The following is a 25919-nucleotide window of genomic DNA, read 5'->3' as shown; positions in this document are numbered from 1 at the left end:
TCACTATGCAAAGCTAGCTCTGGCACTTGCCAAATTCGCCAATTGCGAATTTTGAAAACAACTGGCAAATTTTATTTTAATTTGGCAAAAGAATTTCAAGTATTAATTGATATTTTGTTACAAAATAACTGGGTATCTATAATAAAATTTGGAAGTTTAATAGATAATTTGATGAAATTTTCTGCTGATCCAGAGTAGCCCTGCTATGTCATCGAAGAACAAGAATCGAAACAATTTTCCGGTGGCACTAAATCCTAGAAATCAGACAAAATGGAAGACAAATTCCATCTTGGTTTAATAATAAAATAAGAAACCCAGTTTCTGTAACAGTTATTAACCATTTAAAGGCATACTGTCACAGATTTAAGGACCTTATTTCTCTAAAAAGATGGATAATAAATAGAAATTACATTAATTGTTGGAAACCAAATCTAGCTATTGCATCACCGTAACTGAACCATGATGGAGTGAAATCCATGTCAACCCTCTCGGCAATTTTAGTTTTTGAATTATGGACCATTGCCATAATTCAATTATTTTTACAAAATATTATTAATAAATGGAGTATGGTGGTTATAAAGATGGTTGAATAAAGTACATTTTGGGACAAATCAAATTATTTTTGCACAGGTAATACTTTGTTAGACCATTAAATAGGTCAGTGGTCTGTGACAATATGCCTTTAACTTGAGGCACTGGGGTCAATTATTGCTGACAAACTTTATCTATTAAAGAAAAGAGAAAAATGATGTTGTCTCCTCTCCGATTTATTACCAAAGACGAAAACTTGGTCTACAGTAAAATATGTCTTCAATTGAACTGGTTTAGAAGCCAAACTGAACCAATCCAGACTGGCACTTCGATCTTACCAACTGCACTCTTTTTAAAAAAAACATTGGTAAATCGTTAAAAAACCCTTCACAAATGTCACATTTTTCTGCCTAGTCAGTGAGAAAATTAATTACATCTTTCAACCAGAGGCAGAATTGCATTGAAAACTAAAAAAAAAGAGAAAACAAATCCCAACACACACAGTTCCTTCACAAGAAAAACATCTCAAATTTCAAGTCTTTATATTCCGTTATGATGTTGCTGTGGCGATTTCAGCAGGCCCTTCTGCCGCCGTCGTGACTGGTTGATCAACAGGAAGTGTCTGTTTTGTCTGTTCGTCTTTTTGTTGCATCAGACCGTTGGTTGCAGGTGAAGAAGCAGCAGCAGACTGGGACGCCGCGATGTTAGCCATGTTTTGTAGAACAGCGATGTTTGGTAACGGAGCAGGGGGAGGCAAATTCATCGGCATACCTGCAAGGTTAAAGTGAAAGTGAAAGTTTGTTTTCTTTACCGACACCACTAGAGTACAATGATTAATTATTCATCAGCAACTGAATGTTAAACATTTGGAAATTGTGACTCGTAGTCAGAGGAAACCCGGTACCTTTTTTCTATTAGCAGCAAAGGATCTTTTATATGCACTTTCCCACAGACAGGACAGCACATACCACAGCCTTTGTCCAGTTGTGGTGCACTGGTTGTAACAAGAAAAAAGCCAATCAGCCGAATGGATTCATTGAGGTGTTCACCTGAATGCATGATAAGTGATTTTTAAACAAATTTATTGATTAAACTTAAATAAATTCAAATTAAGTGTTTAATTAAATAAATTTCATGGGTTTTTAAAATTTATTTTTAAACATGCAACTTTCAATGACGTGGGACACGAATTTTGTGAGAAATGGAACGTGGAACTTAAATGTTGAGGCAAATAATAATTCAGGGCTCACCCTGTGCACTGCCAAATTAGCCAATTGCTAATTTTCATACAAACTGCCTACAACATTTAGTCTTTGGCTATAAATTAACCACATTTTAACAATTTCAAAGAAATACTCTACATATCTGAAAACTGGCCAAACCAAAGTTTATTCCAGTGAGAGCCGTGTTATTTAAAAAAAAAAAAAAAAAAAAAAACATTTTCTTCTTTAAGGTACCCATTCTTCTGAAGTAGACAGTTAAATTTGGGAATTCAAATTGCCCTATAAAAATAAAAAATAAATAAAGAAAGATCATTAACCTTTAGACTATTGGATTAAATTTTGACAAAAACCACGTTGAGAGGGTACCAGTTTGTTATTTTTATTCACATATATTCACTTAAATGTTTTATAAATACATAAAATAAAGTTCATATTATTTTTGTGGGTTTTTTTTATAAAAGGCCTACGATTCATATATCTAGAGTAGTCCCAGAAATTCTTGAAATCCTAGGTTAAAAGCTGTGCCATCTGACACATTTTGGAGGAAAGGACGATTAAAATGCGAGAAAAAGCAATGTTTCATGAGAGGAAAACAGCTGATCCGAGGAGAATTCCCACCTCTGTGAAAACCACTTTTTGAACTCGAAATTCCAAGGTATTTTCCATTGAAAAATGACAACCAAAAGCAGCCACAGTGTCAGTAAGTGTTTCCTGTTTTGTATTTCCAGTGAGTGTCACACTTTCGTTTTTGACGGGCGTGAGCGCTATCACCAGTCCTTGCCTTTTGAAAAACAAAGGCGAGTGGAAAAATTGCACACCTGAAAATGCTTAGGCGAGTGAAAAATCGCACTCGTCAAAATGCTAAGGCGAGTGAAAATCAAACATTTATTAATTTAGTAATTGGTACATGTAAATGTAGAGACATGTTGCAAAAATTAACCAATAAACCCATAATTTTCTTCTACTTTTATGTTGTTTGGTTCATTAGTGTAGTCTAACTTTTTTCTTTCTTTCAAGAATGGAGTTATAATTTATTAAAACGTTTCAGTAGTACTATAGAAATATAATTATGACATGTATACACTGATGCAAACAATTTGATTTTTTAATTACAATATGTTCTATTCAGATTTGATGCACACAATTATATATATAACTTTTCAGTGTTACATGGTTTGATGAACGTGCAGCTAAACATATATAGAAATCAACTTGTCTTGAATTTGATTATTATGTACAACAAACATGATTAGGACAGTTGGGATAGGAAAACAAACACTGGTTCCGAGGAGGTGTTTTATGAACTACGACCCAAGCATATCAGGTGTGCACTACTGACTCATATTATTAAAACATTTAAAAAATAATAACTCGTGAAATGTGGGCCTACAATTACTTCAATTGATAGTGGTTAGTTGTGACATTGACATTTACGTGGCATTTTTAATTCAACAATTACACAACCACTGCTACAAGTTAAGAACAGCTCTGACGGCATTACGTCAATGATCTAGAACGGCCCCAATGTTGTTAATAACAAAATAAACAAACTCTGAAAAAAATCTGTCATTGCAAAGGATTTTATTCCAAACATGGGATGCTATAATAAAGATAATTTTAAAAATCCCATAATTTTAGACACCATCATCAATGCGTAATACACAGTCAAGTAGACCAGCGTGTGCGTGCAGAATTCCAAGAGTAAAAATAATCTGACCCCGATAGCTCTGACTGGTCAATATGCCACAGACTATTGCGCATCAAATCATGTTCCAGTCATATGGTCTGTGACTTTCTAACAAACAAAACAAAAATTAAATAGTCAGAAATGATCATTGATTACTGTTACTATAGTGTGTACATATATGTACATATATAAATAACGTGTACATTTATTAACCTCTGGCTGTAATACAAATATTTAAATGGAGTTTTATTTGATTTTTTTTTTAAAGATAAAAAAGAAAAATAATAGACGTGAAAAAAATACCTAGGCTTATTCCTACATACCTATTATCATTTCTTTTCCTTCTTTTTATTATTCCGTCTAATTTTATTTTTTAAAGAAAGTATAAAATTATACAACTGCCAATTTCGGGACCTTACATAAGCTTTGTAGGCTAACAATTATGAACTAATCCAGACAATTTTACCGACTTCGCTGATTTCCGTAACGAGTTCATTTGTGTAGGCTACAGAAGCCACTATTTAATTCAATCCCATTTCTCTTTTTGTCACAACTATATGAACAGTATAAACGAGTTATCCTTATCAGATGTTGTGATATATTACCTTACAAAAGTGGACTGTTTCTAATTAATAATAAATTAAATAGGCAAAGAATTTTAATCGGATTGGTACGTCTTCAAAGATGTCTTTTAAACCTGTGTTTTCCGATTTGTATAGCAAAGATAAGTACCAGTCATATATTAAAATCTTGCATGGACGCTACCGTTCTCATAAAAAAAAAATTCTGGTATTATTAAACGGATCTTTCTATCAGCTACATAAGGTAAATAGTGGCAATCAAAATACAAAATTATTTTACATACGCTGTTTGTTAAGTGTAACGTGCGTTATTTTTCACACTCGATAGACTGAAATTACATGCGCTGTACGAGAGCGATCGCACCCGCGCACCTTAAAAAGCAAGGTCTGTATCACGCCCGTGAACTCAATCTAACGAAATAACGCGCCTCTAAATTGAATAAATCACGCTTGTATTATTATTTTTTTGAACTCTGCCATTTTAATTGTTTATTGAATCCAATCCACAATGCCACAAACCTTTCCATTCTGTTCACAATGAACTTCCTAGAATACTTTTTATAAACTGCAACACGATTGGTTGGTTATCTTTACACTGAGCCAATCAGCTAGAAGTTCACTTATTATTAAGATCTCGTCGGTTTTGTTGTGTTTAATTTCGTACAATGCAGGTAACATCACAAAATATATTTTACACTGTCGTCATTTTGATCACGTACAGAAAACATAATACGGTAGATGCGTTGTCCAATAATTCTATGTGTATAATTTTTATATCACATTAAACGCGTACATGTAATCGGTTGACGGGCACCTGAAACAAACCTACACCGATTTAATTTCAACTCAGTAATTCGAATATACCGAGTGTAAAGCATGTATATTTTAAAATTAAATTTACATTAGGTTGTTGGTTGTTTTTTTGTTTTTGTTTGTTGTTGTCACAAGTCAAGGGTAATCTGATTTTAATTGTATGAAAGAAAATATGTGGTTATATATTTTATAACATTTTTTATCATTTATACTGTATTTTAATTTATACGAATGAGAGAAGCATGAAGTATGAGTCATAGCTTGTATCTCACACATGAAGCTGTCTTTAATTAGCAAGGTAGCAATTTGTATTATTGTAGCTTGTGGTATGGGTGAGTGATAGATGAGTGATAAGCTGACTGGGTGAATATAGTGTGGAACTGGGCTATTGAGTGGATGATTTGTCATTAATCGCTGAGAGAGAATCATTGAACATTCAGTTTGGGAAAGACTTGGTAGAAGTGTAAGAGACTTTGTGGAAGTTCGGGTTATTGTTTAACCGTAAGTAAATTAAATATCTTACACATGTATTGTGTTACAGAGGTGTGACATTTGAATGTTATTTTGGTCTGTATTTAGTTTGCTATATTAAATGTATATATTTAGCAAATGCTCAGTGTAACTTGTGAAATGCGGACATTGTGTAAAGTAATGAAATTGTTTGCTATATGTATTTATGTGTTTATTAAATGTATGATGTGAATTGAATTATGCACATGAAGTAAGTTGTACGTGTTATTAACGTATACGTTGTGAAACCTGTATAATGTGGACATGTGTGAAATGATGGAAATGATTGATGTATGAAGGGTATTTAATATTGAGGTTTTGCATGATAGTAATGGAGTGTATATTGTTTACAGCAGCTTGTGTGGTATCTGTTGAGACCAACAACGGGATGAGCAGCGAGGGGCAATGTTAGAGTTTGACCAGGTGATTGGGCTGCGGAATTATGTGAAGAAGGGACGAGGAAACTGACGTTGATGTTAATTCATGGAGTTGGGTACAGCTGAAATGGAAATTGAAGTTCCACATGTGGGCTACTTATTAGCCATGATGTTGTGGTGGTGAATAACAAGTGTATTGTTATCGTGCAGCATCTCGGTGAATAACAAGTGTATTGTTATTGTGCAGCAGAAACATATTGTGTAAATATGGCTGTAGTATTTAGAGCTGATCTGAAATGGAGGGTGCTAACTAATGTTAGTACATAATTTAGTTAGAACAATATATGTATATAAAAGTTGATCACGAGGAAGTGAATCATAAGGATTGTGTTATGAACTGAAACATTGTATATTGAACTGTGTGGCTTTAGTATATTATTTTGTGTGTTGTGATACGTGATATTTTTATATGAAATTATGTGTAAAGTGGTGATAATGTATGTTTATTATATATGAGAAGTGTGAGTGTTGAGGGAGTGCTGGTGATTAGTGGTGTGTGAGAGGGATATAATTAGGGTTAGTAAGTAGGAGTGGAGAATGAATGTGATTGTTATTTGTGTGCTGTAAATAAATGTAATATAATTTATTTGGATTAGTGTTGTTTCTTTTAGTTATTCAATCACATGTGACAGTTGTTGTTTTTTGTTGTGTTTTGATGGGTTGCTATGATTCGAGTTAGTAGTATAATAAATGACGTGTTAACTACAGTACACCGATAATCAAAGTTAATCCTGTTTGTAAAAATATATATTTATAAAAATTGTAGTAAGATATATTTAGTTAGAAAACAATAGATGTTGATATTTTCTGTTATGACATTATTATTACTTTTTAAAATAGAGAATTTGCAGGAACATAACATGTATATCATGATAAATGTGATAACCCTGTGCCATGTGGTTGTTGCACTTTTACATTCAGTCCACAGGTTCGTGTCCATGGAGAAATCATATCATTCTGCGATGAAAACTACAATTTTTGTACTTGTTTAAATAAAACAGAATAAGCACAAACAAATCAGTTTCAATTCCTTATTCATAAATAGTCAACATATTATCATGATTCAGAATTTTAATGCAACATGATATGCATATAATACATATGAAATCAATAAATGTTGTGTTCGTGGGGTTTCTTTTTCTTGTGTAAGACTGCAATTACCCATTCCTTCTATCTTTGAGAACAACCATCATATTAGTTAAATTAGGATATTTATTTTGAAAGCACAAAACATTAACCCTCAAGATATTTAATTTAGAAACTATTATTCAAACTTAATCATGTTCATGGGGGGAATTCCTCTCGGTCTCTTGCTTCTAATTCCGATTATTTTGAGGGGTGTGACTTTTTCCCTCCTCTGCATTTTGAGGAGTGTGATTTCCAGCCCCCTCATAAGCATTCTGAGGAGTGCGATTTTTAACACTCCTGGGTTTTTCAAAAACGAAAGTCTGCACTGTCTGTATACAGTGTGTCGTCTGGCGTGATGTCGTGAAGGTTAAAGTGGATATAAAAATCTGATTGCTGCTATATGGTAGTAGCAGCCCATGCAACGTAACACTTACCTGGTAAAGACGTAGTGGATGTCACTGTTCCCGTTGCCATAGGTATGGGTGGCATGCCGGGCTGTGGTAACGTAGTCAGACCGGTCAGGTTGGGTAAATTCGGTATCGTACCGGGAGGCGGCAGATCTGTCAACAAAGACATTGGATGATGTTTTAAAACACATTATTTCTGAACCTGTATTTAGACTAAGTTTTCGAAAAACCAAACCACCATGAAAACGTACTTGCTATACATTTAGTAAACCTCACTCTGTCCATTGCCAAATTTTATACAAAGTGTCGACAACATTTAGCATTGGGTTATTAAAATGTCTTTAAATTAGACACTTTTGAAAAATTGTCAGGGAAATACTCTACATAGTATGTTAAAATTGGCTAAAAAAAAAATAATAATAATAAAATAAAAATTCCAGTTTGAGCCCTATTTAGTGTAGGAGAAGAACAACTTACTGGGGTTAAATGCTGGGTTTGCAGCATTGAAATTAGGCAGTGGTGCGGGATGGGCTGGTATGCCCATTCCTGGTAAAGTCATATTCTGAGGAATAACTGGTATCGTCGGTGATCCTATAAAAAAAAAAAAGAGAAAAGAATTCAGTGGAATTGAACGATTCGCCTACCATAAGCTTATTCAGTGTCTCTAATAATCGCATCCATAGATGTTCCATCTCAAAGCACGATATTGTATAATAAAATAATGTTTTATAAATTAAGGGGTTGTATGTAAAATGAAATGGGTTGCTTGAAATCTTTTCTTCTAATTCTAGGAGGTCTGGCCCTTCATGTCTATTGATGTACTTGTTCCAATGTCTGGCTTTCTGCCAGAGGAAGTAAGGAAGAAAATGTTTTATTTAACAATGCACTCAACACATTTTATTTATGGTTATATGGCGTTGGACATATGGTCAAGGACCACACAGATATTGAGAGAGAAAACCCACTGTCGCCACTTCATGGGCTACACTTTTTCTATTAGCAGCAAGGGAACTTTTATATGCACTATCCCACAGACAGGATATCATATACCACGGCCTTTGATATACCAGTCATGGTGCACTGGCTGGAACGAGAAATAGCCTAATGGGCCCACCCATGTGAATCGATCCCAAACCGACCGCGCATCAAGTGAGTGCTTTACCTCTGGGTTACGTTCCGAACCTAGAAACACAAGAAAAAGAAAGAAATGTTTTATTTAACAACGCACTCAACACATTTTATTTACGGTTATATGGCGTCAGACATATGGTTAAGGACCACACAGATTTTGAGAGGAAACCCGCTGTCGCCACTACATGGGCTACTCTTCCGATTAGCAGCAAGGGATCTTTTATTTGCGCTTCCCACAGGCAGGATAGCACTAACCATGGCCTTTGTTGAACCAGTTATGGATGACTTGTCGGTGCAAGTGGTTTACATCTACTCATTGAGCCTTGCGGAGCACTCACTCAGGGTTTGGAGTCGGTATCTGGATTAAAAATCCCATACCTCGACTGGGATCCGAACCCAGTACCTACCAGCCTGTAGACCGATGGCCTACCACGACACCGGTCTAGAAAACACAAATACATAACCTTCAGAGATTATTGAGTAAATAGTAAGGAATCGCACATAGATTTTTGGAACATTTAATTAAAAGTGAATGCTAACGAAGTAGTACTCTTTCGGGAGAGTGATATTCAACTTGCACCAATTTTTTTTTCACGCTCTATTCCGACTGTAGGATACTCACCTGTGTTAAGTGAAAGATTCGCCATTCCAGGTGCGACACTTTGTGGAGATGTACTCAGAGGAACCTGAAAAAAACCCAGAAGACCAGTTGCAACATGGTATCAAAGAAAGTCTCTCAATACATTTTTGGTGGAGTTACCTCCTCCTACCCCCATAAAGGCGATGGCTGAATTTTTATTCTATGAACAGAAACAATTTTAATAATGATTTGGTGGAGTTAAACACACACACACCCCCCCCCCCCCCCCCCCCGTAAAGGTGGGGGCTGGATTTTATTTTATGGACAGAAACAATTTTAATAAAGCAGTATTTCGAGGTACATCCATATGCATTTTATACAGGTGATCATACTCTAATACTACGGTACAATGGAATCTTCCTAAACCGTGTGATAATCTTAGGATATAATCTATTAAAATTATTAAGGGATCGGACGTATCCAGGGTTTTATTGCGGTCACCATTTCATAAATGCATTCTTGTTGAAAAATGAAGAAAATGTTTTATTTCACGACGCAGCCAACACATTTTAATTTATTTTAAGGTTATATGGTGTCGGACTTATGGTTAAGGACCACACAGATATTGAGAGAGGAAACCTGCTTCGCCACTTCATGGGCTACTCTTTTCGATTAGCAGCAAGGGATCTTTTATATGCACCATCCCACAAACAGGATAACATATACCATGGCCTTTGATATACCAGTCGTGGTGCACAAGCTGGAGCGAGAAATAGCCCATTGGACACACCGACAGTTAAATCAATTTTGACCAAAAAAAATGTCAAAGCTGCTATAAATAACATAGGAAATTGATGTTTCACAGTTCATAGCCTTAAAGACCAAACAAATTCAAAGACTTTCACACAGTGGTCAAGGACAACAGAATGCAATAAAAATACCAAATCAGTTTGTTTACGTTCCTGTCCATAGCTTCTTTTTTTCTTCTTTTCTTTTTTACATACATCATGACAGATTAAACATTGTAACTGGAAAATATCAAAATGCATGCAGCTGTAAAAGTATCATCATTGCTTTGGCTATGATTTGTGAGAATTTAAAGACTGTTATTACAATTCAAAGACCTAAAAATACATTTTGTTCAAATTCAAAGACCGCTACAAAACCCCGATTAAGTTTTTAAAACCCAATTCCGGGTGGAACTGAAAGAAATAAGTGAAACCTCAGAAAATCCGTCAGTGGATTTTGCCGGCAAGGGTCCAGCTTCTTGTGATTTCTGAGTGGGGCCTGATGGAAACTGTCTCTGTTTTGGTATTCGATGCAAATATCCATAACCAATGTCACAACCAAGACTGAAAAAGAAACCAAATTTATTTTAAAAAAATTATGTGTATTGTTAAATTATGTGTATTGTTAAACAAGACATAACAACAACATTAGCAATTACTACCACTATTAAAAATGCTTTATTTACATGTCACCGAGAAAAAAGAGTACTGTTTACTGGCTGTAGGTATCAACTTCTTACATTCAAGCCCTGCACACACTATGCAATATTCAGGGGTGGGAATTGGTGAACTGTAAAAAAGAGGAAATCTAGAGGGGTCTGGGGTGGTGAACTGTAAAATAGAGGAAATCTTGAGGGGTTCGGAGGCAAGGCCAATTAAAATGTGAGGAAACGCAATGTTACATGAGAGGAAAACTGCGGATCCGATGAGAATTCGCACCTCTGAATATTAAAAAAACAGAAAGATGACCAACCTTCCGTCTCCTCCCCAGTTGTTGTTAGGGGTGACGGTCACCTCTCGACACGTGTCAGAGTCAATGTTGTACACGTACAGCTTCAACGGTTTCGCCTCATGAGATTCGATCAACGTAAAGAGATCTTCCGACTGTAAATTGACAATAGACAAATACAGCACAATTGTTTTCTTCTGAAAAGTGTAGTTAGAAATTAAGATACAGTTTCAGGGCTAGCTCTGGCACTTGCCAAATACAAGAAATGTAAAAGCAGTTGGTGAATTTTATTTTAGTTTCGTGAAATAATTTCATGTAATAATAATTGACATTTTAAAAGAAAATAACCGACAATTTCTACAAGTTTTGAAGTTTAATAGACAATTTGGCGAATTGTTTCGCTCACCCAGAGCTAGCCCTGATTTTAAAAAGGAAAAAGAAATTAACGCCTAATCCTTAGATTATAAATGCAAAATAAACCATTAATGTTTTTAATAATAAAATATGTAACCACTCTCAGTTACCACATGTAATGTGTACTTACAGAACATTCCTTTAGTTTTAAATCTCTAATGACGTTTGTCTAACATGACCATAATGAAATCTAACGATGTTAAAAAAAGAAGAAAAAAAAAGAGTTTTGAATGGAAAAGTACAGGTATTTGGCCCATTGGTAAAGGAAGGAAATGTTTTACCGTATATCTTCGCCTATAAGTAGAATTTTTTTCACCCAAAAATTATTTTATAACTTATAAGAGGGTACAAAAATTTCACCCAAAAATATTACTGTTTTGGGGATTATTTTATGAGTTTTATTGTTGAAGTATTCCATGTATTTATACTCAAATATGTTAATTTGACACATTTATTTTTTATAACCTATTTTTGGGGGGCATTAAAACAGTTTTGGTTATGCGAAAAGGCGTGCGATCTCACTCACATGCCAAGACAACAGTCCACTTAGTTAAATTAACAGTCATCACTAATAGCAAAAATGTAAACAATACTAACTACCTGTTGCCCGAGTTTATTTTGAAATCTGGTCACTGGCATTAATGGTTGTTCAAACAATGTTTTGTCAGTGATTAACTGCATGAGCTTTTCCTTAAAATAGACTGACCTCTGCAGTTCACTAGAGCAATAGGGACACACATCATTTAGTACAAAAACCTGTGTACTTTCCAGAGTTACCCTCCTTACATGTATTAATATAGCAGCAAAACGTGATACTTTCAGTTTTATCATAGTGATCTGTTGTCAGTGTTTATAAATAAAGTTGTTGTCTGTGCACAAAACCATCTGTACAGTGCCATACAGTAACAGTCAAACAGCTTTCACTCTCTACTAAGGGAATATTTCATTTGATGCTATGTAATAATGATAGTTTGATTGGAATAGTCTGATTATATTGCGATGTACAAAACCGTTGAAAACGTGAAAACCGAAGTTTGTAAAATAATTTTCTTTTGTTCAAATATTGTACATTATTGTTCTCATGTGCTGAAAATAAAAAATATTTCAATATTTATAAGTTGTTTTTCATGGGTCGACTTATAAACTGGTCAATAAAACAAATAAGTTTTCAGGGCTTGAAATTAGGGACTCGACTTATAGCCGAGATCGACTTATAGCCGAGATCGACTTACAGGCGAAGATATACGGTATATAACAACGCACTCAACACATTTTATTTATGGTTATATGGCCTCAGACATATGGTTAATGACCACATATATATTGAAAGAGCAAACCCGCTGTTGCCACCTGATGAGCAACTGTTTTCGATTAGCAGCAAGGGATTTTTTTATATGCACTATCCCACAGACAGGATAGTACATACCACTGCCTTTGATTTACCAGTTGCGGAGCACTAGCTGGAATGAGAAATAAGGCTCATTGGTAAAAACGCGCCTTGGAAAATTAAAAACCCATTCATGGTGTGTGCAAAAATATTCAGGCAACATATTTTATTTTAGTGCAGCCTGTGATGTTCCTGTAAATGGTGCCCTAAATGTTGTGTAATCAAAAAATAGATTAAGCAAAATTAGATTTGTGTGAGCAAAATGCGAAGGAAATGATTGCCCTACATTTTTTCTGAGACCTTAAATAATTATATAAAAAAAAAGATGAAAGCTTTTAAATGAGAAAGCTTAATTGATGTTGACCCAATATTTTTATGAACTGAAGGTTGGTATATTGGTAAATAGATCTTTAAGTTAGGCAGATGTTTACTTCATTAAAGCCGCATGCCCTAGTTCCATCCAGCTAAAATAAATTATAATTTGGTTAATTTACAAACCTGTAACACACTAAGATCACGTTTTTATCAAAAGGAGTGAAAAAGCAGGTTTTATATCGATGAATACCATGGGAATCCCCATGTCCCAATTGCTTGAAATAATCTTGAAAGTTTGTATTCTGATGTCACCGGTATTTGTCGCTTGAAGCACAACAATGCCTACGTCACGACAAATTTCACAGAGTGCGCACAGACTTGGGGTGCGTTCCTTTCACCTCTCCTGGACATGTTCCAACTGTTCTGTCCTGGTTGTATCCCCTCTCCAGATATCGTAAGACTTGGCAAAGTTATTGGTTTTAAGGGTTTGTAACGTTTTGTATTGAGATACTTACTTGTCTGAACTTTATTGTTACTGAAAATGTTCACGAACTGTGAAGAAAAATCTCACAAATGAGCAACAAGCAAACGACAACAAATCGGATGTTGATTGCGCGAACCGTGCACGGGAAAACAAACCGAACCAAAATGATAACGGTAACATGGTAAACCAACGTCTGTGACATTGAAATGGGAATATCCCCTCTAAAAATAGATTAGACCTTGTCTGCTCAACGTTTTTTTCTCAGAGGCCCGTGGCATTTTATGAAATATGAAAAATGCATTTTGTGGTATTACCAAAAAACACTTCAGGTGAATGGAAATGTATATTCTAAATAATAAACGGTATAGAAGCCCTGAAAAAAATAATCAAGATTTTAGTTTCTTGTCAATGAACTAACCTCATGAAGGACCGAGTCTGCACCAATGACGTAATCCGTGTTCGATTTCAAACCAGCAATATCTGCAGGAGAGTTCGGCTGTACTTCCTATACAGGGAGAGAAAAACAGAAGGAAAAATAATGCTTAAAATCTCTTCGGAAAATAAAATCTGTGGTGTATTAGGCATCTGAGTTAAGGTGGTATTACCAACATAAGACACACGACATAGCTCTATGGTCGCGTCTTTGTAGGAGTGGTGATCAGAGGTCAGAAATAGAATCTGTGGTGTATTAGGCATCTGAGTTAAGGTGGTATTACCAACATAAGACACACGACATAGCTCTATGGTCGCATCTTTGTAGGAGTGGTGATCAGAGGTCAGAAATAGAATCTGTGGTGTATTAGGCATCTGAGTTAAGGTGGTATTACCAACATAAGACACACGACATAGCTCTATGGTCGCGTCTTTGTAGGAGTGGTGATCAGAGGTCAGAAATAGAATCTGTGGTGTATTAGGCATCTGAGTTAAGGTGGTATTACCAACATAAGACACACGACATAGCTCTATGGTCGCGTCTTTGTAGGAGTGGTGATCAGAGGTCAGAAATAGAATCTGTGGTGTATTAGGCATCTGAGTTAAGGTGGTATTACCAAATAAGACACACGACAATAGCTCTATGGTCGCGTCTTTGTAGGAGTGGTGATCAGAGGTCAGAAATAGAATCTGTGGTGTATTAGGCATCTGAGTTAAGGTGGTATGACCAACATAAGACACACGACATAGCTCTATGGTCGCGTCTTTGTAGAGTGGTGATCAGAGGTCAGAAATAGAATCTGTGGTGTATTAGGCATCTGAGTTAAGGTGGTATGACCAACATAAGACACACGACATAGCTCTATGGTCGCGTCTTTGTAGGAGTGGTGATCAGAGGTCAGAAATAGAATCTGTGGTGTATTAGGCATCTGAGTTAAGGTGGTATTACCAACATAAGACACACGACATAGCTCTATGGTCGCGTTTTTGTAGGAGTGGTGATCAGAGGTCAGAAATAGAATCTGTGGTGTATTAGGCATCTGAGTTAAGGTGGTATTACCAACATAAGACACACGACATAGCTCTATGGTCGCTGTAGGAGTGGTGATCAGAGGTCAGAAGAAAAACAAGTGTGATGTTAACGACAACATTAGAGTACATTAATCATCAGCTGTTGGATGTCAAACATTTGGTAATTTTGACATGCAGTCTTAGAAAGGAAACCAGCTACATTTTCCCCATTAACAGCAAGGGATCTTTTATATGCACCATCCCACAGACAGGATAGCACATACCATGGCCTTTGATATACCAGTCGTGGTGCACTGGCTGGAATGAGAAACAGCCCAATCGGCCCACTGACAGGAATCGATCCCAAACCGACCGCACATCAAGTTTGTAAAATAATTTTCTTTTGTTCAAATATTGTACATTATTGTTCTCATGTGCTGAAAATAAGAAATACTTCAATATTTATAAGTTATTTTTCAAGGGTCGACTTATAAACGGGTAAAAAAAAACACAACGTTTTCAGGGCTTGAAATTAGGGATTCGACTTATAGCCGAGATCGACTTACAGGCGAAGATATACGGTATGTAACATAAGCGTAAAATACTTACCAATATGTGCCACACATTCTCATTGGCCCCTTCAAAAGAACAAAATCTGAAAAAGTAATAAAAAATTAATCACCTACATAAATAATTAAGTCTAACGTAATTGATTATTTTGTGTACTTTTAATCATTATCAAGTTCTAAAAAATATCATTAAAACAAAATAATTATAATACTTACTATAATACTTACATATTTCACATACTAAAATATCACTTTGTGTATGTTTAAATTTCTTAAGTAAAAATATGTGGGTTTTTGTCAAAAATAAAACTTAAGACTTAAGTCTGTGCATCATACCACCCTCCCATAAATGCCTAACATCATCCCAGCTATAGTTCTTCCAACAGGAAACACCTTTTTTCATACTATGGAAATTACTATAAATTATTTGTATCAAAGCTGATTGTTTTCAAAACTGAACACAAAAATAGCATTTTTCTGTTATTTCCAAAACACACTTTTCTCCGTATGTCAAACCACACTGAAAACATTTACCAAAAAAACTAACATATCTTACGTTAGCCTTGAAACTACGTGCCCAGGGCTAGCTCTGGCACTTGCCAAATTCACCAATAGCCAATTTTGAAAGCAGTTGACGAAATTATTTCATTTTTTTAGAAAATAACTGGCAATTTTTTTACTCGGAGCTAGTCCTGTGTGCCCCATGTCGTTACCTGATGCAGGGCGGAATGTATCCCAGTGGCAAAACGCTCACTTGATGCGCGGTCGGTCTAGGATCGATCACTGTCGGTGGGCCTATTGGGCTATTCCTCGCTCTAGCTAGTGCACCACGACTAGTATATCAAAGGACATGGTATGTGCTATCCCATCTTTGGGATGGTGCATATAAAAGATCCCTTGCTACTACTGGGAAAATGTAGCGGGTTTCATCTCTATGACTGTGTCAAAATGACCATATGTTTGACATCCAATAGCTGATGTCGTTAAACAAAACAAACTTTTAACCTTTTACCTAATGCAAAAAGAAAGACATGTTTTATTTAACGATGCACTCAACACATTTTGTTTATGGTTATATGACGTCAAACATATGGTTAAGCACCACACAGATATTGAGAGAGGGAATCTGCTTTCGCCACTTCATGGGCTACTCTTTTCAATTTGCAGCTAGGGATCTTTTATATGCACCATCCCACAGACAGGATAACACATACCACTGCCTTTGATATACCAGTCATGATGCACTGGCTGGAACGAGAAATAGCCTAATGGGCCCTCTCTCAGTAGATAAAGGAGACACACAAGTGCATACCGCAATAATGGAAACGCATAAAAAAAATTCTGTGGTGTATTAGGCGTCCGAGTTAAGGTGATATTACAGTGAAACCTCTCAAAACCGGACCCGCTGTAAACCGGAATCCCCTCAAAACCAGACATTTTGTGCTGCCCCCTTTTAAATATTTGTACAGAAGAGAACCTCTCTAAACCAGATACCTCTTAAAACCAGACTTTTTACTTGGTCCCGAGGAAAAGAAAGAAATGTTTTATTTAACGATGCACTCAACACATTTTATTGACGGTTATATGGCGTCAGACATAACGTTAAGGACCACACAGGTTCTAAGAGGAAACCCGCTGTCGCCACTACATGGGCTACTCTTCCGATTAGCAGCAAGGGATCTTTTATTTGCACTTCCCACAGGCAGGATAGCACAAACCATGGCCTCTGTTGAACCAGTTACAGATCACTGGTCGGTGCAAGTGGTTTACACCTACCCATTGAGCCTTGCGGAGCACTCACTCAGGGTTTGGAGTCGGTATCTGGATTAAAAATCCCATGCCTCGACTGGGATCCGAACCCAGTATCTACCAGCCTGTAGACCGATGGCCTGCTGGTCCTGAGGATGTCCGGTTTTGAGCAGTTTCACTGTACCAACATAGATCTATGGTCGCGTCCTTGTAGAAGTGGTGATCAGGGATCGTATTCACACAAGCTTAAAGGGACATTCCTGAGTTTGGTGCATTTTAAGATGTTTCCGACTAATAAAATATTTCTACGATTAAACTTACATATTAAATATATTTTCTTGTTTAGAATATCAGTCTCTGTATATTCAATGTGTTTCTGGTCGTCTTAATATTTGTAAGAAGCCCAAACTTCCCAAGCTACATACGAAAAAATATACTGGAGGAAATAGAATGAAATTTAACCTAGTAAAACTAGTAGAACGATCAGAAACACGTTTAATATATAGCCAGTAATATTTTATGCAGACAAATATATCTGATACGTAATTACAATCTCTGTTAGTTGATAACATCTTAAAACTTGCAGCAAACTCAGGAATGTACCTTTAAGATATTATCTTGGAAACTATGTGCCCAATGCCTTTACCTGATGCTGACACCGAGCAGACCCTGGCCGCCCCAGTTATGACTGGGCATGATGGTGACCTCGCGGACACCCTGCGTCTTACTGCTGTACACCGTCATCTTCATCGGCTTCTCGATGTTCGTCTTCAAAAGCTCCTTCAACGTCTCATTGTCCTGGTTCTGAAAACACATGTATGTTGTACTTTCTAGGGCTAGCTGTGGATCAGCAGAAAATATATTTTGCCAAAATTATATATAAAAATGTAAGTTTCATAAGGACTTCCTGTTTGCAAATCTTTAGAGCCCGCCACCAACACAGCAAGCCCTGCCATGTGTCTCCAAGAGAACAGAAGACAACTAAATGTTTTGCATGAAACATTGGAAAAGATTGCTTTTCAAGACTGTTTTCCCAGAAGTTTGATATATACTGAACAAAAAAAGAAACTTCCGATTTGTACATATAGTATTTGATGTGTTAAAGAATTCATTGTGTAATGAAATTATATAGGTAGTATTAGCCTTGAGCTGTATTATCAGGATTCATGAATTTTATCGATTATTTTTGCACTGTTAATTTGGCGACAACGTGAAATTCAATTTAAACGTGCATGCAGGGTTCGACATGTCCTTTGTAGTATTCGGTCAATTTGTTTTACTTGTCTTACTGACATTGTTGTCAAGTGAACAAAAACGGTTCAAATGTTTTTTTTAAATTTACGTTTTTGACATTGTAGCATTTTTAATATGCCAATAATTTATGCGAATGGGTGATTGGCATGCTTGATGCTGGCATGTCGACAGAAGACGTTGCAAGGCATGTTGGGAGTTCTAGTCGAGCGATACGAAATCTTCGCGTAAGATTTCGAACGACAGAAAGCACCAACGACTTGCCATGTCGTGGACGTCCGCTATATCATGAACACGCATTTGCGAAATTGATTCCAAACTGCCACTGCTACTGCTGCTAACACACTTGGGCTTCATAATAACCGAATCAGTACTGTTCGTAATCATCTGCGGGAAACGGTTTACATGCACGACGTCCTTACGTCGGATGCGTTTTAACACAATGTCATCGTCTAAATTGTCTTAATTGGGCACGTGTACACACTCATTGGATACGGTGACGCTGGAATAGTTCTTTTTTCGGATGAATCCAGATTTGGTGATGGCAGGGTGTGCGTCTACCGTTGGAGAAATTAACGCTATGCTGACTGTTGTGTTCTTGAACGAGATCATTTCGGGGGTGGGGGTTCTGTCATGGTTATTGTTCACCACTAGTCGTCACTGATGGCAATTTAAATGCTCAACGTTACTGCGATGACATTCTCGCTCATCACGTCATTCCTCTGTTCCATAACAATGCCAACATCTCGATTTTTCAGCATGTTGATGCCACCTCTCATACAGCTAGAGACACTGTAAATTTTCTTAGGACAAATAACATTGATTTCACTGATGACTAGCCCGCTAAAAGTCCTGATCTCAACCCCATCGAGTATGTCTGGGATAGTCTGGACAGACGATTGAGGCGTCGTCCCAACCAACCCGCTAACGTCAACGAACTTCGTCAAGCGCTAATTCAGGAATGGAACAATATTCTACAGGCAGAAATCAACACTTTAGTCAATTCTATGTGCCTGCGATGCACTGCAGTGGTCAATTCAAGAGGTGGTCATGCCCGTTATTAAGTGGGGTTTTTTTTTTTTTTAACCCCTACCACACTTGGTCAAAATTTCTCCCAGTTTCTGTTAACCTATGGCCATGATTTTTGCACCAAACGATGCATCATGGAACACTCTTTAAATGCATATATAACAATTATTCCCCCGGTTTGTTTTCATCAAGTTATGTTCAAGCAAAGTTAGCGGAACTTTCTTATTTTGTTCAGTATATATGCTGACTGTGTCATTTCGAAGAATCAAAGACAATGTAATTTGTACAAATAATTTTTACGAGCCACGCGGGTCCGCATGCTATCCAAGCTAGAGAGTCATATAAGATTCTGATGAGCCTCAGGCTCCCGGACTCTCTACAAAATCGAACAATGTCTGAGGGATCAGAAAATTTTGCCAAATTAACTAAAAATGCAAAACCTACAGCTATTTTTAAAAAAAAACCAAACACACATTTTCCCCACCAAATTAAAATAAAATTTGTCAACTGGTCTTAAAATTCACAATTGGTGAATTTGGCAAGTGACAGAGCTAGACCTGGTCATCAGAGGAAACCCGCTACATTTTTCCTAACGAAGCAATGGATCTTTTGATGCACTTTCCCACAAACAGGAAAGCACATACCATGGCCTTTGACCAGTTGTGGTGCACTGATTGGAACGGGGGGAAACCCCCAATCAGTTGAATGGACTCACTGAGGTGGTTCGATCCTGCGACGCAAGGACATCAGGTGAGCGCTTAACTGACTGAGCCAAATCCCGCCTGCTATATGTATGAAGGAAATGTCTTATTTAAAGACACACTCAACACATTTTATGTACGGGTATATGGCGTCAGACATATGGCTAAGGACCACACAGATATATAGAAAGAAAACCCGCTGTCGCCACTTCATCAGCTACTCTTTTCGATTAGCAGCAAGGGATCTTTTATATGCACCATCCCACAGACAGGATAGCACATACCACAGCCTTTGATATACCAGTCGTGGTGCACTGGCTAGAACAAAAAATAGCCCAATGGGCCCACCGACAGGGATCGATCCCAGACCGACAGCGCATCAAGCGAGCGTTTTACCACTGGGCTACGCCCCGCCCCCCATATGTATGAAGTCAACAAATAGTAATGGACGATGAACTACCTTTAAAATGTTCTGGTCATTCTTGTATTGTCTATTGTTGCAATGAAGTAGAAAAAATTGTCACGGATAATGAACCACCTTTAAAACGTACCAATCTTGTATTCCCTATGGCCACGATGAAGTCAAAAAATGCCTCCAGGCCAGCATGAGAGCCAGGTGAGTTGTCTTGGACCTGAAAGAAAAAATCAATCAATCAATCAACTTTTATTGTGCAACTATGACCTAAGCTCTATTATACAGCACTGAAAAAATTAGAGCTACAGAAAGGCAGGGTTTAAGCTGTCATTCGCCAAATATGAATTAAAATGAAATTTGGTAAATATATTTTATTATCAAATTGCCAAAAAGCTGATTCGAAAACCATGTGTTACTTTTGATCTACCGGTCTCCAAGTCTCTAAAACCAAAAATTATTCTTTCAACTGATACTGTGATAGGCCTAATTTTGGGGGTTTTTTTTTGTATTTATTATCATGGTATGAGAAATTACTTCACCGATCCGTTTCCACATACAGACAGAGAATAATACATGAGCTTCCGTTTAATACCATTTATCTTACAAGTTGTTTAAAAACGTATCCAACAAGCAAAACAATCTCCAACATACATTGTATATGCTTTTGATACACACCGGTGATCTACACAGGTGTGTAAGAATGTTCAAAGTTTTATTTACCTTCAATAAGGGCAAATAACAATAACCATGCATTTTTAAAAAACCCACAGTCAGACGTTTTTCCTTTCATTCAAAGTGAAGATCGTTTCAAAGTAAGGTCTCACTACACAGATGTTATCTGCCATTGAAACCCATGTTAAACTGCCCAAAATCAAATGAAGATTGCCAATAGACAGGTTCTAGAATATTTTTAAAATTCACTTGCCATAGGGCCAGTGGATTTGAAAATTCACTGGCCATGGTGAAAAATTCACTTGCCCAATATTAACTGTTTATAAAACAAAAAAACAGTAAATTAAAATAATTAACTTTTTAATGTCCATTTTTCATACTGAGATCATGTTTAATCAATTTACACAACATGCTTTATGGTTTGTTTAGAAAAATATGCAAATAATTTTCATCAGTTAAAGCCGCACACCCTAGTTCCATCCAGCGAAAATAAATTATAATTTGGTTAATCTACAAACCTGTAACACACTTAGATCAGGTTTTTATCAAATGGAGTGAAAAAGCAGGTTTTATATCGATAAATACCATGGGAATCCCCATGTCCCAATTGCTTGAAATAATTTTGAAAGTTAGTATTCTGATGTCACCGGTAGATGTCGCTCGAAGCACAACAATGCCTACGTCACGACAAATTTCACAGACTTGGGGTGCATTCGTTTCACCTCTCCTGGACATGTTCCAACTGTTCTGTCCTGGTTGTATCCCCTCTCCAGATATCGTAAGACTTAGCAAAATTATTGGTTTTAAGGGTTTGTAACGTTTTGTATTGAGACACTTACTTGGCTGAACTTTATTGTTACTGAAAATGTTCACGAACTGTGAAGAAAAATCTCACAAATGAACAACAACAAATCGGATGTTGATTGCGCGAACTGTGCACGAGAAAACAAACCGAACCAAAATGATAACGGGCACGTGATATACCAACATCTGTGACATTGAAATGGAAATATCCCCTCTAAAAATAGATTGGACCTCGCTTGCTTAACGTTTTTTTCTCGACAACACGTCTTGTGAAAAAATGCAAAAAATGCATTTCGTGGTTTTACAAACATCAGGATTACCAAAAAGCACTTCAGGTGAATGGAAATGTGTATTCTAAATAATAAAATGTACGTAAATTGCAATTTTATTTGTGAAAAATGGGGTTTAATAGCGAAAAACAACGCCTTAATGGTTAACAAATAAATGTAACTAGGGTGTGTCCCTTTAAGAATAAAGTTACCGTACCTATTAAAATTTTAAAATAATTATTGCCACTAAAACCACATAAGTTATAAAAAATAATTTATGTTACCGAGATATTACAACAATTAACAGCATTATTCATTTACTTATGAATGGGAACTTACTCACCCCCTCAAAAAACAAGAGAAAAGAAACAATTAAGCCCCCCCCCCCACCCTTAGAAATTAATATGTAAACCACAACATGTCACAATTAGGAACTATAGTGGACCTAAATGAATGAACTCTCACCCGAAAGTGATCTGTGTAGTGAATGAAAGAATGTTTAACGACACCCCAGCATGAAAAATATATCGGCTATTGGGTGTCAAACTATGGTAATGCAAATAAATAAAGTGATGATCAACATCAATATAAAATTTTAAGACTTAAACAAAAACAGTGTAAAGAACTGTGCAAAAACACAAATATCACAGAATTTTACTCAAATCTTAAATTTTGTGCTGTATTGGCCATTCTCAAAGAGAATGTTACACCCCTGCACCACGGTGAGGTTACAGCACACGCAGGGGTCTGTGCAGTGAGACCTAAGTACTTCTTGGTCTCCATAAGCTTGAAATAGATCACAATACATGATTACTAGTAGCATGGATAGAAGCTAATGCTCGCCCCCTCACCTCTGGCAAGTAGAAATCCCTGGGGACGAATACAATTTAAATGGGCTAAGTCGCCCGGGCGAGTAATACTGGGCAGTTGTGACCCAGATTCATGACACAGACAGTCAAACCATTTTGCCAACGAAACCTGTTAAACACACAAACTGTAGATGTATTTCATCAAAATAAATTGGCATGACAGATTCACAAAGTCAAATGTATCGCACTTTCGTTTTGTCTCGATAAATCTGGACATTTACTGCACCCCCTGAGTTCCGAAAACTGCCGTAATATTCCGATTATAGATCAGGCATGTTCGGAATGGAATGTTTTTTGTGTGTGTGTTGGTGTGTGTAGGCGTTAAGTTTCGTTGGTAGTAAATACAGTCTTTAATTAAACACATTGTAATAGATCATGTTGGCATTGATCGATTTTAACTAGCTGCTTCCAAACGTCTCGATTGGAGAGGTCACCAGTGGACATCCAAGTGTAATAGGACAGAATAAAAGAAGTCAGTAACAGTAAAGATAATTCCTAAGTTTTATGACTTAAATTAATTTAATACTATAATTGCTATTATTTCTTTGTAAACACTTCACCCTTTGCTGCCCCCTTGGGGGGGGGGGGGGTAATTAAAAAAAGAAATTGCTGAATGACAATGAAGTTGGTGTTATAGACTTGAACTAAACCTGTGAAAACACAGCTCATTTTTGTATGTTACACTTATTTTAGTTGCCATGTATAGTTCCCATATAGATTTCGTCTTCTCAAACTGCTCCAATAATGAGTGTGGGTGGGGGGGGGGGCTAGTAATTTTTTCTGTTGACTAGTAACTTTCCTCAGCTACTATTGTCCGAACCAAATTGTTAACAACTACGAAAAATTATTCTCCTACCTTTAATTGCCGTTAGATTTCCTGCAAAGTTTGTCCAGACACAAATCGCAAAAAAAACACTATTACAAATTCCCCACTCGAGACTGCACCGATGTCGCCGATATCGTCTTTTCTGAGATTGCATATATAGGGAAAAATACATGCAGTTTTCTGCCGTCTGCCATGTTGCTTTTTTATGGAATGCTCTTCAAGAGGGGTGAAAGCCTCCAAAGTATGTGACACAATTAATATGAAATCAATGATCTCTAGTGGTATCATTTAAAAAAAAATAATAATAATAATAATATGACGGCATCGCGTTTGCTTTTATATCATAACATGTTATGACGTTGTTAGATTAAGTCCTATCCTTTCACCCCTCTTGAAGAATATTCCATAAAAATCAAAATGGCAGCTGATACGAAATTACATGCTTTTTTCCCTATGCGCTCTCAGCGAAGTCGATATAGGTGACATAGTTATCATCTGGTATGTAGAATCTGTGGCATTGTAATGGTTTTTTCAAGATTTCTGTCTGGACAGACTTTGGAGGAAACCTAACGGCAATTAAAGGTAGGAGAGTAATTTTTCGTAGTTGTTAACAATTTGGTTCGGACAATAGTCTCCCGGGCCAGTGAAAATAGTTTGTAATTTCTACCACCGAGTAGGGTAGGAAAACGTGATGGTAGTCGTTATTTTGACGGCAATTCCGTTCAGCTCAGAACCATTCAGAGCTCGCTACAGGCATAATGAGTTAGTCCCATTAACCTTGGCTTGTGCTTGCATTCGAGGTTAATCTTATGAACTAGTTACTATGTATTGTGTGTATTTCATGACAGATTATTTAATGACTTTTTAAGCATTAAGATTCAACAAATCCTATACGTACCATCTGCCATAATAACATAGGAAATATAATTGACATCACATACCCATTTTACACGTCATGAAAAAAATTAAATATTGAAAATGGTGGGCGAAAAAACACCAAAACATTCACTCATTGAAACGATGGCAATTGATCGTGTAGTTTTGTAAATAATAATTCAACATTTATACCCGAAGCACGTGATAACCCTCCGTTCCACCACCTGGTATCTCAGAGCTCAAAGACCCTCCCATATTGAAATGATGCACCGAACTTGAACCGGTATCTCTTCCACGTTACAAAGATGTTTATAGATGGGAGACAACCCTCAACATGGCCGAAGACGTGGCAGCGCAATGTATTATGGGTATTTCATTTCCGGTTTTCAAAAAGTAATCTCACTCCATATTTCACAAGCTACCTTTACTTTATTATTTTAAAATGATAAGGCATATATAGTCTCCGAATGCAAATTTTTTAGGGGGGGGGGGGTCGCCAATAACAATGTGTTTCGAGCGGATTATACGAATTATTCACTCCTGCGATATATGTTTCCATTTGGCGAATACAAAGGGGGTCACCACAGGTGTTCTTTGCCCTACCCTGACCCGTTTGAAGTGTTCTTTTTAATGTAGTCAGAATAGCTGTTGATGCATAGTATTGTGGTCTTTTAGAGTGCACCTTGCGGCCCAATACCTCTGACTTCAGCACTCGAGGTTTCTGTTAGGGTTTCTCACCCTTAGTCCATATCAGTCTAGTCTCTACCCACTGACCAGTCCAGCTTGGGTGTCCCTAACAGAAAACAAAGCTCCTGCTGGCATAGCTCTCTGGGTCACTGAGACATACAAGCCCCCTCACCACGTCAAGGATTGGACTATGAAGGGGGTCCTTTTTAATGATTTAAAACAATATATTATTCATCATGCACTAAACACTAAACTACCATGAAAACGATTCTCAGGGCATCTTTCGCTCGTTAGATAGGCCTACATTTTAAAACAACTCATTGTGAGATAAATGGTATCTAGCGGCCACTCATGTATTATTCTCTAGCTGTATATCAACATGTCTTATTTTCGA

At 36.8% G+C, this 25919-nt stretch overlaps 1 protein-coding gene and 1 long non-coding RNA gene across 2 annotated transcripts; one reads left to right on the top strand and one right to left on the bottom strand.

The window, feature by feature from the left end:
- Nucleotides 1–1056: 1056 nt before the first annotated feature.
- Nucleotides 1057–25173, bottom strand: LOC121387762 (Golgi reassembly-stacking protein 2-like). Its single transcript, XM_041518965.1, has 11 exons — nt 25031–25173; nt 20659–20739; nt 17773–17930; nt 15418–15463; nt 13784–13870; nt 10790–10920; nt 10251–10380; nt 9071–9134; nt 7795–7908; nt 7345–7470; nt 1057–1302 (listed from the first exon to the last, which is right to left on the bottom strand). Exons 1-11 carry the CDS (start codon nt 25091–25093, stop codon nt 1082–1084), a joined length of 1221 nt encoding a protein of 406 aa, XP_041374899.1. The 5' UTR covers nt 25094–25173; the 3' UTR covers nt 1057–1081.
- On the top strand, nt 5091–6368 carry LOC121387763. The gene is made up of 2 exons (XR_005959873.1): nt 5091–5336; nt 5699–6368. It is a non-coding gene; the product is annotated as an uncharacterized LOC121387763 (long non-coding RNA).
- Nucleotides 25174–25919: the final 746 nt, after the last annotated feature.

The sequence above is a fragment of the Gigantopelta aegis genome, chromosome 13 (assembly GCF_016097555.1).
Source record: "Gigantopelta aegis isolate Gae_Host chromosome 13, Gae_host_genome, whole genome shotgun sequence".
NCBI classification, from domain to species: Eukaryota; Metazoa; Mollusca; class Gastropoda; order Neomphalida; family Peltospiridae; genus Gigantopelta; species Gigantopelta aegis.
This window is presented reverse-complemented; position numbering and strand designations above follow the sequence as displayed.

What these genes read in the sequence shown, in the direction of transcription:
- LOC121387762 (XM_041518965.1), bottom strand. Translation starts at nt 25,093, where the DNA reads ATGGGAGGGTCTTTGAGCTCTGAGATACCAGGTGGTGGAACGGAGGGT. An exon ending in AGAATGTGTGGCACATATTG is followed by an intron (nt 13,871 to 15,417) that starts GTAAGTATTTTA and finishes CTCCCTGTATAG; the next exon opens with GAAGTACAGCCGAACTCTCC. An exon ending in GAATCTTTCACTTAACACAG is followed by an intron (nt 7,909 to 9,070) that starts GTGAGTATCCTA and finishes TTTTTTTTATAG; the next exon opens with GATCACCGACGATACCAGTT.